The 16,119-nt window shown below is 41.3% G+C and overlaps 1 protein-coding gene across 3 annotated transcripts in view; it reads left to right on the forward strand.

The window, feature by feature from the left end:
- The window catches only part of DCTD (dCMP deaminase), a 60,336-nt gene that overhangs the window by 38,340 nt on the left and 5,877 nt on the right, over nt 1-16,119 (forward strand). For 2 of the 3 annotated variants that reach the window (XM_050338187.1, XM_050338186.1), the window contains exons 2-3: nt 6,386-6,497; nt 7,825-7,960. In XM_050338187.1, the coding sequence (XP_050194144.1) occupies nt 6,447-6,497; nt 7,825-7,960 (187 nt within the window). In that variant the 5' untranslated portion in view covers nt 6,386-6,446. Of the gene's footprint in view, nt 1-2,368; nt 2,438-6,385; nt 6,498-7,824; nt 7,961-16,119 lie in introns of those variants that run through there. The other variant, XM_050338185.1, reaches the window with a different exon arrangement.

Raw genomic sequence — 16,119 nt, forward strand, 5'->3', positions numbered from 1 at the left:
CCAGCTCTTCAGCTTGTCCAGGTCCCTCTGCAGAGCCCTCCTGCTTTCCAGCACATCAACACTCTCCCCCAGCTTGGTGTCATCTGCAAATTTGCTAATGGTACACTCACAATGCCCTCATCCAGATCATCAATAAAGATATTACACAGGACTGGGCCCAACTCTGATCCCTGGGGGACACCACTAGTGACCGGCTGCCAACAGTACTTTCAATTATGGAAGCTTATTTGCTAAGCATGACGAAAACATCTAAGTTTTGCATTTCAAAAAATATATCATTCTTACCTAATTTTATAGAAAGTTGAAAACTCCACTCTGAAATATAAAACCTCATTGCTTAGTAATATAAGCAGTTACTTTTCAGTGTATATTTTTTTCTTGTATAATGGGAAAGAGAAGGGAGCAAGAATCTTAGTTTGCCTTTTGAGAAACAGGAATGGTATTACTTTGAATTTGTTTCTGGCTTGTTTATAGGTGTTAGCTGGAAAATTTGATAAGTTCAGAGGAAGGGAATAGTTTGTAAGAACTCCGGTGTTCATAGAACAGAAAATCATTCACTGTGTATGATCAGCACAAAAGCACCAGATTTTAAAGGTTAGTAGGTGTTATGGTCTGTCCTCAGAATCTTAAATTATGAAAAATAACAAATTTGGCATGGCTAATTGCAGCACTATCTATTACAATTCATATTTCAAGAGTGCAGAAACAGATATACAGAGAGTAGAAAACTTTTTGAATTGAATTATGCTATTTTTTTCTTCAGATTAATTAAATGAGTGTTCCATAACTCTCTTCATGATCAGCCATAGTCAGGTCTTTCATATTACGTCCAGGCTTATGCTTTCCTGAGTGATGCTACTTTCATTAAATTTCTTTTTCTTGCATTAAAACAGTTCCTTTTCATTCATTAACAAACTGTACATGAACATGTGTTGTCCATATGAAATTGTGATAATAGGAGTCTTGCAAATGGAAATAGCTATATGTTTTCCCACTCTGAGGGCTGAAAAACTTGTCAGTTGAAATATAACAGGCTGCTTTTGCCAAGTTTTTTTGTTACAAATAGGAATATCTGTGAAATTAAGTAACATTTTCATATTTGATGGTTTGTCAGTTGATTCAAAAGAGATAGCTATCTGATACGGCAAAGTAAATATGAAAACATTAGCAGTGTGTTCCTCTATTTTGATCACTACAGGATCTCTCTATTTTGGCATAGCTTCAAAAATAACTCTGAGCATAGCAGGCTCCTTGATTTAGCTGTCTTCTTGCACACATGTTGGTGTAGTAAGGTGTACCCACTCGTGCAAATTGCTATGAGGGGTCATTGAGGGGGAACTATAAAGACAGCTTCCAGGATCAGACTGCTATGTGCTCAGCTTCCAAAAAAAGTCCTGTTACCAACCTGAAGCATCTTCCTGGATGAAGAGGAGGATTTTTGACCAGGCTGGGCTGCAGGAAACCACTCTCTCAGCCAGGTCTGCTGACCACATTCAGTTCAGAGCAATGGTGCAGCTCACACACAATGCGAACCCACGGCCTGTGCGCACAAACCCCTCTTGGGGATGCTCTCAAAGGCAAGTGTTTTCCTTTTGTCCATCACTGAGTTTGCTGCACCTGTCACCGCCTCCAGTGGGAACCGAATTGGTCACGTACGGTTGGGTTTGGGCAGTTTTCACTTGATGCCTTGCAGCCCCACGGAGCAAACATGTGTACTGTGCTCCCATTTGAGTGCTTCCATAAAGGCAGGCCCCTGTGGCAGCCAGCCAGCCAGCCAGGGTAGGGAGCTCTCACAGAAGGAAGACAAACACACCACACCGACATTTTATATTTATTATTATACTGCTTATTTTGCACTGTAAATGGACAATATACATGTTCAACTACCTGTGCATCCTGGGAGACTTCTAAAACCTCGCAGCAGCTGGAGGTATTAATAAACCATAACTCATTTTACACATCAATTTCATATCCAGAGAAAAAGAAAAAAAAACCCCACACCGATTTTTAGACATCTTAATATGTTAATGTCAAGCTTTAATGAACAGTATTTACCTCAAGAGCGTGAGCCGGGCGAAAACCCTCATGCTTGTGTCAAACCATAACGTTAGGAACAGCGCCTGTCAGAGAACTGAAAACCCCACAGACAGATGTTCAAGTAACTCGCTTACACGTCGCGGAGGCTCTCGCAGCAGCCCGAGGGTGCCCGTGGCCTCCCCGGGCCTGCAGGACCAGCTCTGGGGCGCTGCAGAAGCACCCAAACCAGCGCCCACCGGGAGCCCCGGGCCCCCTCCCGTTGGGAACAGAATCGGGGCCGGGGCACCCCCGGGCCCGCCCCTTTCCCCGCCCGCCTCGGCCGTGGCGCCAAGCGGCGAAAGGAGAGGGATCACGGCAGCGGCGGGATGAGCCGCCCTCAGCCCGGCCAGAGCCAGAACGGGTACGCGGGCGGAGGAGGCCGGGAGGCATGGGGATGGGGGGAGCCCGCGGGAGGCTTTTCCAAGCTCTTCCCGCCCGTCATTCCTCTTTCACCGGCACCGTGCGCTCCTCACGCTGCTGCCGGCTAAAGTTTCTGCACCCCGGCCGGGCCGGGCCGCTGCGGTGAAGCCCGCCGCGCCATGCGGCCGTCCCGGCGGCTGAGGGCGGCAGGGAGGGAAGCCGGTGCCCTCCGGGGCAGGGAAGAAGAAGAGGGAGGGAAGGTGGTGTCCTAGGAGGGAAGAAGAGGCAGGGAGAGGAGGGCTCCGCGGAGCCGGGGGCGCTCCCGGGCCGCGGCCGAGCCCGGGGAAACCCGTCCCGGTGGGGAGGCGTCTCTTGGAGCCTCTGAAGGCCCCGTCTGTTTTCCTTGGGCTTTGTAATCGCTGGAGTGGGAAACAGAGCAGGCAGGGTGTTTCGTATTAATTCATTCCGGAAGTGGAGACCGGCGTGAGCAACATGCAATTAAAGTCAAAAGTGACTGTAAAAGTGAAGTACGTTCAGTGAAGGGAGACGTTCTTGTACTGCTCAACTGGGACTCAGTATTTCTACACAGTGTTTATGTTTGCAGGTTTGGTGGGTTATCTCCCAAGAAAATTTTTAATATAGTTAATGTCCAATGCGCTGATTATCGTTTTTCTCTAAGAAAGGTTGATTTTTCTCTCTCAAAACCTTCCCTCCTAGTAAGGAATAGGTAGTGACCATATCTCAGTAGCTAAATGAGGGGAAAGGCAAAAAGCCTCAAGTAAAGGAAATACCACATTCGTTTGATCTAACAGTGATCATAAAATAGGAGACTTAGAGAAGAAGGTTGTCTTGAAAGTCATCAAGAGCCTGTTTGGCTTTTGGGGAACAAGAGCATTGCTGAAGATGTTTATTTCTTATTTTTAATACACACTTTATTTTTTACCTCAATTTCTGTGATTCGAATTACAAAGTATTGATAGTTGGTCTTTAGTAGTATACTTGATACTGGGGAAAAATACTTGTAAAATACAGTTGTAACATAATAAACATGACATCAAAGATAAGAAAGCAGAGGAAAAACTTAAGAAAGGGGTGGGTGGGTGGTCTGATACTCACCAGTTCTCTGGTTGTACTAGTTGTTGTATAGCTGACCATCATAATGGTTATATGAAAAGATTTGAGGTGATATGTTTTAGGATTCTCAATGAATTTTTTCGTTATGGTAGGCCTTTTTTTTAAGTAGCTGAATGACATTTGTTCCTTTTTCAGATGGTGTTACAGCTTTCTTGAAGCCTAGATGGATGAAAAAGAAGTGAAAAGGGAGGCAGTGTTCTCTAATTACAGAATCTTTTTCTCTATTTTCATTTGAAATACTGTTTTACACAAACTTTTCTCTAGACTACTAATTTTTAAAAAATTTAAGTGTTTTTTCCCTCATGTTCTTCTTGAACAGTATGTTTTTTCATGGCTTTCAGTTCCCATTATTTTTGTTCATAAGTTCTTATGGGTTATCGTAAGGGTAAGCCTTAATTGCCTGTTTTACAGCTAGCTGTGGTATTTTCTAGAGTAGCTTTCATTCATGCAATTATAGAACTTGCAAATGAGCATAAAGAAGATGATCAGCTGCACCAAATCCATAAACTTAATTTTCCTGTGTGTGCTTGACTGCTAGCCAAGGCCTTGGCTTCTGCTCAATCAGAAATTAAGTGGTTTATACCCACTTCACACTCCTGCATTCCTATGCACTGAGTTGAGGGAATTATCTCGCCAAACACGGTGATGTTAAGTAGAAGTAATTGAGTAAGGGCTTTGGGTTTTTTCTTCTGTTCCCTTTGATGTAAGCCTTCTGCTCATTTTTTAGATATGCTTCTCTCCCTGTGAAGTTGGTACTCTGAGGGACCTCCGCTTACATACAGTTCTGTATTTATTACAAAAGTAAACACTAGCTTTTGTTGTGTTTTGGATAAATAGGGTTGCTGGGGAATAATTTAACAAAGGGAGAACTCACGACCTCTTAGTTCAGAGTACCACTGTCTTTCTGGAGCCCTTTCCCCAGCATGTTTTATTCACTGTAGTTCTGCATTGTGTTTCATCTCTCTCCAAGGACGTCACTGTGAATGTCATGTAGTTAGGAACGTATTAAACTGACCGTAAAGTCCAATGGTGTTTTAGATTTTATAAATCTGTTTTTGTGAGGTATTTTAAACAATCAGTTAGCTCAAAAACTCTCCTGGCGTTTCAATTGGCCTGTCAAAGTTCTGTTTGGCATGAAGAGGTGTGAGGGAATGTCTTTAATCATTCCTTTCTGCTGTGAGCTTCTTGTTCTGTGAACACTTTTTTTCTTCTTGGTAGGATATAGCCCCAACCCTTTAGTTATAGTGACTCAAGCCAATTTGTGCTTTTTCAGAATCACATACTTGATTCACGTGTTTGTTTTGACAGTTCTAGGCACTATTTACACTGTTGTCAAATTATGAGAGAGGTGTTTGGGTTACACCAAGAGTGTGTGTTTCTCCCTCCTTACAATGAGACAGTAGCCTTAAGGATGATCCTCATTCATTCCAAGAACAAGCCAAAATTGCTAACTTGTAACGTGCCACATACGAACTATTCAAAACCAGCAATTTATCTTTGGTAAATAGCACCCTGTAGGTTTCTAAAGTACAGTTTTATCATGTGCTGGCATTGTCTTCACTCAAATAGCGTAACCTCTTTATGACAAGCTAACTGCAACCCTCTAATACAGGTTTCTGGTTATAAAAATGATGATTAACTAAACACTCGCCTTCAAACATTTGTCTTCTGAAAGGGCTGGTGCTAGTGTTGTTAGGAGATGTCTTGCTGCTTGCAAGATGTACCTGTGATGTATTTTTCTGCGTGGCTGTACCTTGCTAGGCAGGTGTCTCAGCTTTAAGCTGAAGTCCTTGGTAAGAGGAGCCCAAGAAGAGACGTACTGTGCCTCTTGTATTTTGATAGGCTAGTCATTATGCTTGGGATGTTCCATTGGTTTGGTTTTCAAGTTGTAGCAATAATAGGTGAGAGAGTTTGGGGAAATTTCTTTGAATTTGATCTTTTCCTTGAAATTTTCGAAGCTTAGATATGTGTGGGGAGAGTTATATCTGTCTTTCTTCTCTTCAAGCTGAAAAGCACAGAAATTCCCCTGCTGTGTCTTACACAGTCCAAGCACACAAGAGGAAATGATGCATCACCTTTTTTTCCTTCCTCCTTCCCCCAAATATACTGCTCAGTGCAGGGAAAGAATCAACCTGTTGTGATGCTTGTATACATTATATCTAAAGGCTAAGTTCTTGAGCCCGTCTCCTGTCAGTGTTAGAAGGCTTTCATACGACATAATCTCAAGGGAAACTTAGCAGGGTACTATTGGAATGGCCTTAGATTTTTGGTGGTAAATATTGTAATAAGAGGCAAACTTATGGTGGTAACTGTACGGTCAGAAATGAGTGACTGTAGAGGAAGCCACAAAATAGAAATCTAGCAAGCACTTGTCGGAGGCAGAAGTACAAAATAACTTAGATTAGAGGCTTGCAGTTATCACAGCCATCATAAAAGAGGTTATGTTGTTTGGGTGAGAAGAATGCCACCACATGATATACCTGACCCTTAGAAATATGCAAGGTGTTGTCTATAAAGGATAAATTGCTCTGTCTTGGAATAGCTCAGTGATTCTGAATACCTCAACTTTCTTATCTGAAACTGAAACTTGTAACCTCGCTTGGATGCTTTTTCCCCGAAAGGAAATGTTGTATATATAAGTTCCTAGAAGGCACGTAACAGTGATAGTTTTACTATTAAAATATTAGTGCATGTGTGGTCTTAGCCACATTCTGATCCTGGTTACTGTAAACTTGTGCACGTTAAAAGAATAAAATTTGGAGTAGCTCTAGGTCTGTGTTGCTTGCTGACGGCTGTTTTTTTCTATAAACTATAGTTTCAGCAATGAAGCATCCTGCAAAAAACGAGAAGATTATTTGGAATGGCCTGAATATTTTATGGCAGTAGCTTTTTTGTCAGCACAAAGAAGCAAGGATCCAAGCTCTCAGGTAAGAAGGCAACATATAATAATAACATAACCTAATCTATATTGCACATTGCATCAGATGCACATGTAGCACTTCCAGGGATTTCTTAATAAAAGTTATTTTAGTGTATAGCTATTCGGTTTTTAACATAGTCAGCACCTTTTGTTACAGAAATTCTCTTATTGGGGCTGACCTCGTGTATAGTTCTGTGTGTACGTTTGCGGCTTGGAGTTTTGTGAATCATCTTTTCATCTAGCAGTTAAAATAACACTTGCATTTTCTCTCCTTTTTCCAGTAAATATAGTCACTTTTAGAGAAGGATAAAACTGCTGAAAGTTTTAAATTGTAATTTTTTAAGACACAGCATTTTACAAGTTTCTTTTCCTTACCTGTATGAGTATTTGTTTGTTCTTGGGTTGACAGGAGTTTTCTTCTAGTTCGATTCCTCCCTTGGGATCCCCTTTTTCCCTCTGCTTCACTGTCTGTACCCATTTTTTGCATCTTTCATGTGCCTCTGTTTAATCTTGTTCAATATTGATTTGAGGCAATTGATACATCAGAAACATGATGTTCTGCGGGATCCAGTTGTCCTGTTAGTCTTCCTTTGTGTGAGAAAATTCAGGAAACAGATCCCAGAAAATCTGTTCAATTACTCACTGCCTTCTGTATGTTACGGCACATGGCTCACTGAAGGGTATTCATTTGGGGCTAAATTTTTGTTACCAAGAGCTGGTTGATAAACAGGTTGTGTGAATTAAAATCAGTACTGTTGCCATTTCAGTAAATAATATGGGGAGAAAAGATAAAAATTGGACACTTTATCATTCCATAAGAAGAGTCCCTGTATAGGCTTGGATTGAAGCAATGAAAGGTGGGAGTTAAAAGGTCTGGTATTTTAGTGCATGTTTGTGTAAACAAGCCACAAAGGCTTGTGAGGCCTGCATAAGCAAACAATACTGTATTTCTGTTCAATCTTTCATACCTTTTCTTTTCCTGCTGCTGCTGGAAAAACTAGTTTGGGGAGTTGAACTGACAAGTTTACTAAGGTTAGATCAGTGCTGTTCCCTGAACTAGGTTCACATCATAATCAGACAAGGAAGTGCTGGCAGGCTGGGATGGGAATGGCATGACCAAAGGGGTAGCTGGGTTGCCTCTGCCCTGATTTATTTTAAAGCCATCCAATTAGGTACAATTGTAGCCTTGCTCACTAGATGATGTGGCTTAATATATTAAATGAAACTTTTATCACTTAAATGAAAATTGTAGGACTAACTATTATTACCTCATCTTTGCTGTTTATATGTTGTTTTTCATGCTGTTGGTACTGTATAAATCTGATTTTATTTAGGTTGGTGCCTGCATTGTAAATTCAGAAAACAAGATTGTTGGAATTGGCTACAATGGGATGCCTAATGGTTGCAGTGATGACGTACTACCCTGGACAAGAACAGCGGCAAATAGACTAGACACAAAATATCCTTATGGTAAGGCTTCTTGTGGTTGACAGGTTAGACCTGTGATATCTGTAACTGTGAAAGTTCAGCTGGTAAAGTATTGATCAGTTTTGTTTCCACTCACTTGATTTTGTTAACGTGCCTACATGTGGTACAGCAGGATAAAAATCAGTCTTTATGAAAAGCTGACTTCCTAGTGAAATATGTTCATAAATATTAGCTCTTTTGGATTGGATAGTGAAAGCTTGTAAATATAAAGCAGCTCATTAGCACACAGTTGCAGTGTATGCAGGTGATTGCTGCTTCTGTCTGTTCATCTCCACAGAAATTACAGAGAGCATGCATATGCAAAACAAATAATGGGGTCTAAAATGCAGGTATTAAACTTGTAAACTCCAGTGGCTGTGAGAAATTTCCATGTCAAGTATCGACGGCATAGGTAATACCTATTATGAAGGAACTGAATTTTGTTTGTCTTGATGTGTGTGATTGCATTCCATGCCACTTTTGCCTCATGTGGTGTGCAGTGGATCTACCTGTCCATGGGTGGGGTGACCTTTATTGGTTATTTCAGCCTCTGATTCGATTCACATGTACTAAACGGGCAAACAGAATGAAGAGCAAGGATGGTTTTGTGGTGAATGTGGTTGAGTGCTGCTTTGGATCCTGTCTTTGTCTTTGCAGTATGCATAGTTTGGCAGCCCCTGGTGGTCTAGTGGTAAAAGGCGCCGCGCTATCACCGCGGAGACCCGGGTTCGATTCCCGGTCAGGGCCACTCCCCGGGCAGATGGAGCTCGTTAGCCCTTAAAGGCAATCCATCTACGTCCTAAGGACCTCGCTGCCACCGTCCAAGCTCGCTTGGCCCCGGCAGATGAACCTTAGGATTGAAGGGTGGGCTCAGTTCCGCGCACACTGTGTCTCACCTAAAAAATCCAATGCGCAGGCTGGAAGGTGTAAAGACCTTACCCGGATCTTCGCTCGCGAAGACTGGCCATTATTATTATATGCATAGTTTGGCCTTCTGTAAGTGTCTTTTGAAGGGTCCTCTGAATCTTGGTGCACCTGTCAGCAGGGCTGTACAGTTCCTCCTCTGAGCGTGGTGTGATTTGCAGGAACCAAGGAGGCTGGGCTGCCTCAGGCTTCATGCCATGCTTGCTGGGCATGGAAATGGAGCTGCCTTGTGGCCTGCAACAGCTGATGTTGGGAAGAAACCTTCATTAGGACTGATAAGAGACCGTACAGTCCCTGTGCTTCCTTAAGTCCTCCTTCATCTTTCTGTACCCACTCCAGCTCCTGCTGCATCTCTGTGGGTGAGGCTGATGCAGCAGAAGACATGGGCACAGGAAAAACAGGCATTAGGAACTCCTTCACACTGTGCTGCAGCTCAGCTGTCCTGGGCTCAGGAATGGCAGGGGGAAGAATAACAAAACAGAGCAAGAGCCTTGAAAAATTTTTCCTTCTCCCTGCATGGGTGGGGAGATGTAAGCACCAGAGTTCACCTTTTGCAAAGAAACACTGGCTCTTTTCCAGCGTACAGTATTTATCCCTGCCTACTAATTCTGTTTCTCACTTGTAGCTTTAACAATTGGTCTGATGATAGAGAAATTAAACTTGCATGAGTTTTGACATTGCCTGAGTTCACCCAGAGCTCTCTCTAAAAACCAGCATTACATTTTCTGGTTTCCCATGGCATTGAAGTGGAAGATGATATGCAGTGGCTCAGCACATAATTCATCAGTTTGATATTTTTGAGTTCTTAAAACCCCAGTACTTTGTCCTTGTTCACTTTACCAATTTATTATAAAACCTCTAATGTTAACTCCTAGGCTCAAGACCATTTCGTATTATTTTTCATAAGAGATGTATTCCCAGTACTGGGGCCAAATTTGAAGTCTGCTCTAAACCACTGGTTTTTACATATAATGCTGTGACCATAATGGTACAACTTGGTATGACTGCTCTTTATTTATAGGATGAGGAAACAAGCGTTAGCCAATTGATTAAATATAAAGCACTGAAAACGGAATATTGATTTTGGTTGAACCTTTATGCTGCTGTAAGATCTCAGTTCTGAACTAAGATCGGTGTGGGTGGTCTCTAGCACCTGAGCATGTTGCAGGCACTTTAAGCTGACCAATTTAAACTAAAAGTGCTGTGAAAAATCTTTGTACAAGATGACCTGAGAATTTTACTTCTTTGGTTAACTCTGCCTCCAAAAGATGTGGAGCATGTGATGTTTAAAAAATTCACTGACCAGTAACAGCTTGGAGAGTACAAGTTGATTTTTGGGAATTGGTCTAACTACTGCCTTTTCTCCTTAGAATTCTAATCTTCACCTCATTAAAAAAAATCACAACTTTGTAACACAAAGTGTCTGCTGTGATGAATAAACAACCTATTTTGTAATTCACAGATCATTTAAACTCTAGCAGTTTCTTATTAATCTTGATAGCATGGTTGACAGACCAGACAAGTATATATAAAAAAAAAATCTTCTTGTTTAAAAAATTTTGAGACACGTAGAATTACTGCTAAAATCTCATTAAACTGTCATGTTTTCCTTTCTGCTTTTGCTAATCATCACATCATTTGTGTAAATTGAACTTTTTATTTTTGCATTTTCCTGACTGGCTTGTTCAGGGATGGTGCAGCCTTCCTGTGTGCTCCATGAGCTAACCGTGGGAATGGTGGCACTTTCATCCCTAGAGCTGCAGTGTAGCTCACTAGATAAAGCTGATGGTAATTGTGCATGTACCCCCACACTAAGTTGGAAGGTGTTTTCTAGAGCTACTTCATGCATCTGCAGTGCTACAGAAAAGGGCTGGGGGAGGATCTGAATGCTGACCTCCTGGTCTTATGTAGTGTTGTAGGTGAGGCATAGACATTAGCTCACTTCCCATCTGTTTTGGACCATTCTGACCAGCTCTTCCTAGAACAAAGCCTGAGTATTGCTTTTCCAATGGTGCTCCCGAAGGCAAGGTGGAAGAAAGGCTGCAAGAAAACAGTCTTCCTTTATAGGCCTATAATGCAAAGCCTGCTGAGATGGTATGCTTAACCCTCCTCCTTCCCTCAGGCCATACTGGGGGATATGCAACTCAAACTCTGTTTCATGCTCTGAAAATACCTCTCTGGTGGGCTGCAAAAAAGTTATCTCACTTCTTTATGCACTTTGAACCGAGACATACAAAATAAGTCTGCGGTGTCGTGGGACTCTTGAGACACGGAGCCTTGAGGAGACCCAGGGCCAAGGGCCGTGTAATGCTGATGGAGCCCTGGGTGACATGAACACAAGCCAGTCTGTGCCAGTTGGCCTCAGGGCCAAGGGTCAGTCTCTGGCCCTGTCTGTTTAGCAGCAGAGACATAGTAGGGGATTGGACCCAGAGGCTCTCTCTGCAGAGGTGTGTTAGATGATCCTATTATAAATTTATTGAGCTCCAGCAGAATTGATGGATGCATTGACCCCACATCTCTGATCAGATTCACTGTTTCGTGGTTAGAAAACTTCCTATTTCCACTCTAAATTTATCTGCGGATAGTTTATAAGTTCTTGTTTTTGCCAGGATTGTTCTTCTCGCTTTTCTTACTCACTGTGATTAACCCTTCCTCCTTTCCTCCACATTTACTGACAACTGTTACCTTTTGAACTTCTGTTGTAAGGTTAAATCAGTCCTGTCGCTCCTGAATTTTGATGTGTATTTAAACTTGTTGGTTTGAAATTCACCAGTGTCTGGGTTATCTCTGTCTGCTGCAATACACTGTACGTATCTATCCCACCCCCTGAAGTGTGGGTTCTGCTCAGTTCACTGTTGGGGACAGGATTGTGCTTGATTAAGAAATCTGGGTGTAACCTGAGCTTCTACCGAAAGAAGGCATTAAAATGTGGTAGGTAGTGCTCACTTTACCTTAGAGGATTCAAATGTTGGCAAGGCATTTGGATATTACAGGAATAGTGACTGTGGATCACCTCTGTTGATGCTATGCATTCCTTATGAGAGCCTTGAAGTGGATTAAAACTCTTCCTTCTAGTTGTAGTGTATATTTGAACAGTTAAGCAGTATAGCCTTGTTATGTCAGAAAGCACAGGGTATTTTTGCAGAATGCCATTTTTCACAGCACAAAATCAGGATTTTCTTGTTATGTTGGAACTGGCTGTTTCCAGGCTGCCAGTCAGTGACAGCAGCGGGGATGTGTCTGTGCACATGAGAGAAATGGAAGGCCAGTTTTGAATACCTGCTTTACTAAGATGTTGTTAAAAGCTCTTCTTGAAGCATTGTGTTCAGTATTGTGAGCAGAAGCGTCTTAATAATTAGGCAGAATTCTGGCTTTTAGAGTCAAAAGTGTGCCCTCTGTTTCTGTTAGATGAATCCAAGGATTTGATGATGCTCAGTTTCCTCTCACCAATCGTTTAAAATACTACATTTTCCTCCTATTAACGCAAATATTCCCACTCATGTTAGTTGCTGTGCTCTTGTTATGCCCTCTGTCTCCACTGTAATCTAAGGACATCCATTTGACAACCAGTCTCTAATTAAGAGTTTTAAATTGACTGGCAAATTTAGAAGCCTCTGAGCAATATGGAAAATACTGAGTAAATATGCTTACAAATATTTATACAGGTTCAGATATGAAAAAATATGTGCTGTGGCAAAAAGTATGCTCTAATTGAACAGTACCTGCTGTGTAAAATGAAACAAACTGTTATCAACATTTCCTCATGTTAGGATTATGAGCTTTTTGTCAATTTTTCAGAGGAATGAACACTCAATATTCAGGCAAATGTTAGTTTTATAGAAGCTGTTATTTTGACAGCACAAAATTTGATAAGGCACTCTGAAGAGGTGTGATGCTCTCTCTCCAGTTGGCAGTGCAGAACTGAGACTTCATCTGGAAAGGCGATCTACAGAAGACAGTCTCCACTTACTCATGGAGTTCTCCACTTACTCACTCTCATCTTGCATGGATTTGTGATGTTCACAAATGGGCTGAGTGGTTCCCGTCTTCACTTGCCAGTTCTCCTTATTCATGAAAGAAAGCAGTGAGGCTGGGGCTGTTCCCTTTATCTTAGTGCAGTCTGAAGAGGCAAGGACTCAAATAGAATCTGGTGGTGCTATCCTTGCCTCTGTGCCCTGGCTACAGCTACTGCTCTTACCCAGCGCACAGCAAGAAAGAGACCAGCAGGAAGGGCCGAGGGCAGCGTCAGCCCAGCATCAGTGTCCTGCCTGCCCTTAACGCAGTGACCAGCAACCACCCCTACACTTTCACAAAGGTTGAAAAAAAAAAATAATGTTGTTCTACAAATTCCAGATTCATCAACCACTGTTGCCAGTGGTTGTCATTCCAAACTCCATTCTTTTAATTAATATTTTGATACCTCTCGCGATTTTTGCTGTATTCAGTGTCAGAGATCCAGCAAGTGAAGGATAACTGGTAGGTGGAGCTTGCACAAAGATGGAGTGGACAAGGGACGAACATGAAAAGGTGAAGATTTTACCAAGAGACTGAATAGAAGTGGGCCAAATTACAGAGCTCCCTGTGTCCATTCCTGTGCCAGGTTTCTGTTGAAGAATGCTGTGCTATTGCCATGTGTCTCTACTGGGAACCCATAATATTTGTCAGGTGGGTTGATATGACAGGGTAAAGACTTACGTTAATAAATAGTCAAAACTTGCTGTGTGACAATTTATATGAATTGAAATGTATTCCTTTCAAACGTAACACCATATTTAGTGCATATTTTTCTCAAAATTCCTAGTTTGGCTTAGTAATTAATAACATTAAAAAGTCATTCCCTCTAGCCCTTCCACTGACTGCTTCTTTAAAGGTTCTTTAAAGTTATAGTGGTCCCTACCATGTTCTTCATCAACAATGTAACCCTTTAAACAGTATTAAGAAACACTGTGACTAGTCCTGTGGTTCTTATAAAATTTCTAGTCAGAACACTTTTAGTAGGTGGAAAGAGTGCTTCTGACTCTGCAACCCACTGAGAACATGTTCATGTTAAGTGTTCAATCCCGAAAAATTACCATTTATAAGGCAAGTAGGGATCTCTTAATTACTCATCCTTAAACCCCTCTTAAGTAGGGGTTTAAGGATGAGTACTACCTCATATATGCAACACAAACCAGTATGCAATGGGAAGAGATAGAAACACTAGCAATTAATACTACCAGTAATGAAGCAGTCATTCATTTGCTTTTTTCTTTTTTTTTTTTTTCCCCCCCCCCCCCCCCTCTCATGAATATAGTAGCAGGTGGTGGGAATCTCAGAGCACACACTTAACTTCTCATTGCATGGTTATTTCTTCAGCTAATGAAGCCTTTTGAGAATACTTTTCAAGCCACTTTTCCAGAATGGAAACCAGTGTTGCAGACTTATTATGTTGGCTATATGTGAATATTATTAAAAAAAAAAACAAAACAAACCCCCAAAACTCTGGAGCCCCTCATAGGGTATTGTAAAAATTCTTAGTTTTACTAGCCTGCTTAAATGTACATTTTTCAGAGTTCTGAATACTGTGTACCTGTGAAAGGTTATTTTAAGTTATCTGTTTACTATCTGAGAAAGAGCTATTTGTAACTATTAGCAGGAGCTCTTAAGAGATTAGAAAACTTCATAACACCCCAAATGCAAACTAGTTAGTCACTAACAAGAGAGATTTTTGGAGTCCTGGATTTGTTTTCTGTCTCCTAACAAAACTTGGTAGGTCTATAAGAAAAATCTGGGGATAATTGACTGTCTCACCTTATCAATGCCAATCGGTCAGAGAGAGGTGAATAGGAGTAAGAGGGACTTAAGAGTGATGGGACAAAGCCTAAAAATATTTTTCTGATGCCTAAACCTTCTTAATGACCATCTACCATAATATCCCTTACGGGGGTGAGTAGGCCCCTGTAGTCTGGGGAAACGTATAAAACAAAGACAGGTTATATGTAATGATAGTTCCCCAGAATATTCTTGCAAATCATAGCAACTGAGCCAAATGGCTTGGTATTTAATTGCCCAGTAGACTGAAAAAAAGTAATACTGAATGGAAAAAGATGACTTCTGGCATCGGTGCAAAGTTCTAGTCCCATACGATTTTCTGCAGGAAGTTCAGTAAGAAGTACTTGGTTAGGCTGCTGCGTGTGTGAAAAACCTACCTCCTTTTCTATTTGAAACAGAAGCCTGCTGGATCTGTTGGAGCCCTGACTAGTTTTTGTCATGGAATGATTAGTCTGTTTCTTGTTGCGGGCTTTGTGTGTCATCTGTCCACATTAGAGAGTTGTAATTGTACTTAACTTCAGATTGTGCAAGATGATCAAGAAGCAAGATTTCTCCTTTTCCCTTGTTCCAACTGATTATCTTCCATAAATTATTTTTGGCCTGATCTTGTTTTCGCTTGGGAAGAGGTTTGTTGTTGAAAGTTTGTAGAAGTATGCCAGAAGAACCTTTCTCTCTCATCAGTGCAGGAAGGAAACTTGTTGCAGTACTGATAATGAAACTTGTCTAGTTTTATGGCTGAAAATTTCTGAGTTTTAATGATGGAAAAATATTTACTGAAGGAATTAGTTTTAGTTTTTTTTAGTTCTGTGAGCCTTTGAAAACATCCTTTCTGGGGGCCTTCAACATTTTAGACTGCTGCCTAGAACATAAGTATAGTGTTCAGAGAAACTTAAAAATGATGTTTCTGTCCTGTTGACATAACCTAGTTCCAGCTGTGGAAATAATGACACTCATTTTCACTCAATACTCTGCAACCCCAGAAAAATAATTCTCTGACTATTTATTGTGAAGGCTACGTAAGATTGTTGCAACTTAGTAATACACATGGAGTTCAGCATATTTTCCAGATTTTCTGAATGTATAGGTTCATATAACTGTCCGTCTTACACTTAATGGCGTATATGTAAAATATGGTGTGACCCGATAACAGCTGCAGTAGAAACAATAATAATAGTAAAAGAAACCTTAATGCGATGGTGCTTGGCTTTTGGGCTGTTTTTTTTTAATTTCCTATTTTTTGTGTTAGTTTCTGGCTTTACTGGTTATGAGAAGGTATGTGGACAGCATACCATGGGCATGGTAGAAGCCAGTATTGAGCTTTCTTTATCAGGTGTTTGGTCCTTTGTGACTCGTCTGCATGGGAAAGTTTGTGTGCTGTAAGTTAGGCTGTAAATTTGTAGTGCATTAGCTGTTACATAGAAAATTCC

Source organism: Myiozetetes cayanensis, unplaced genomic scaffold (genome assembly GCF_022539395.1).
Source record: "Myiozetetes cayanensis isolate MyiCay16 unplaced genomic scaffold, myiCay2020 scf7, whole genome shotgun sequence".
NCBI lineage: Eukaryota > Metazoa > Chordata > Aves > Passeriformes > Tyrannidae > Myiozetetes > Myiozetetes cayanensis.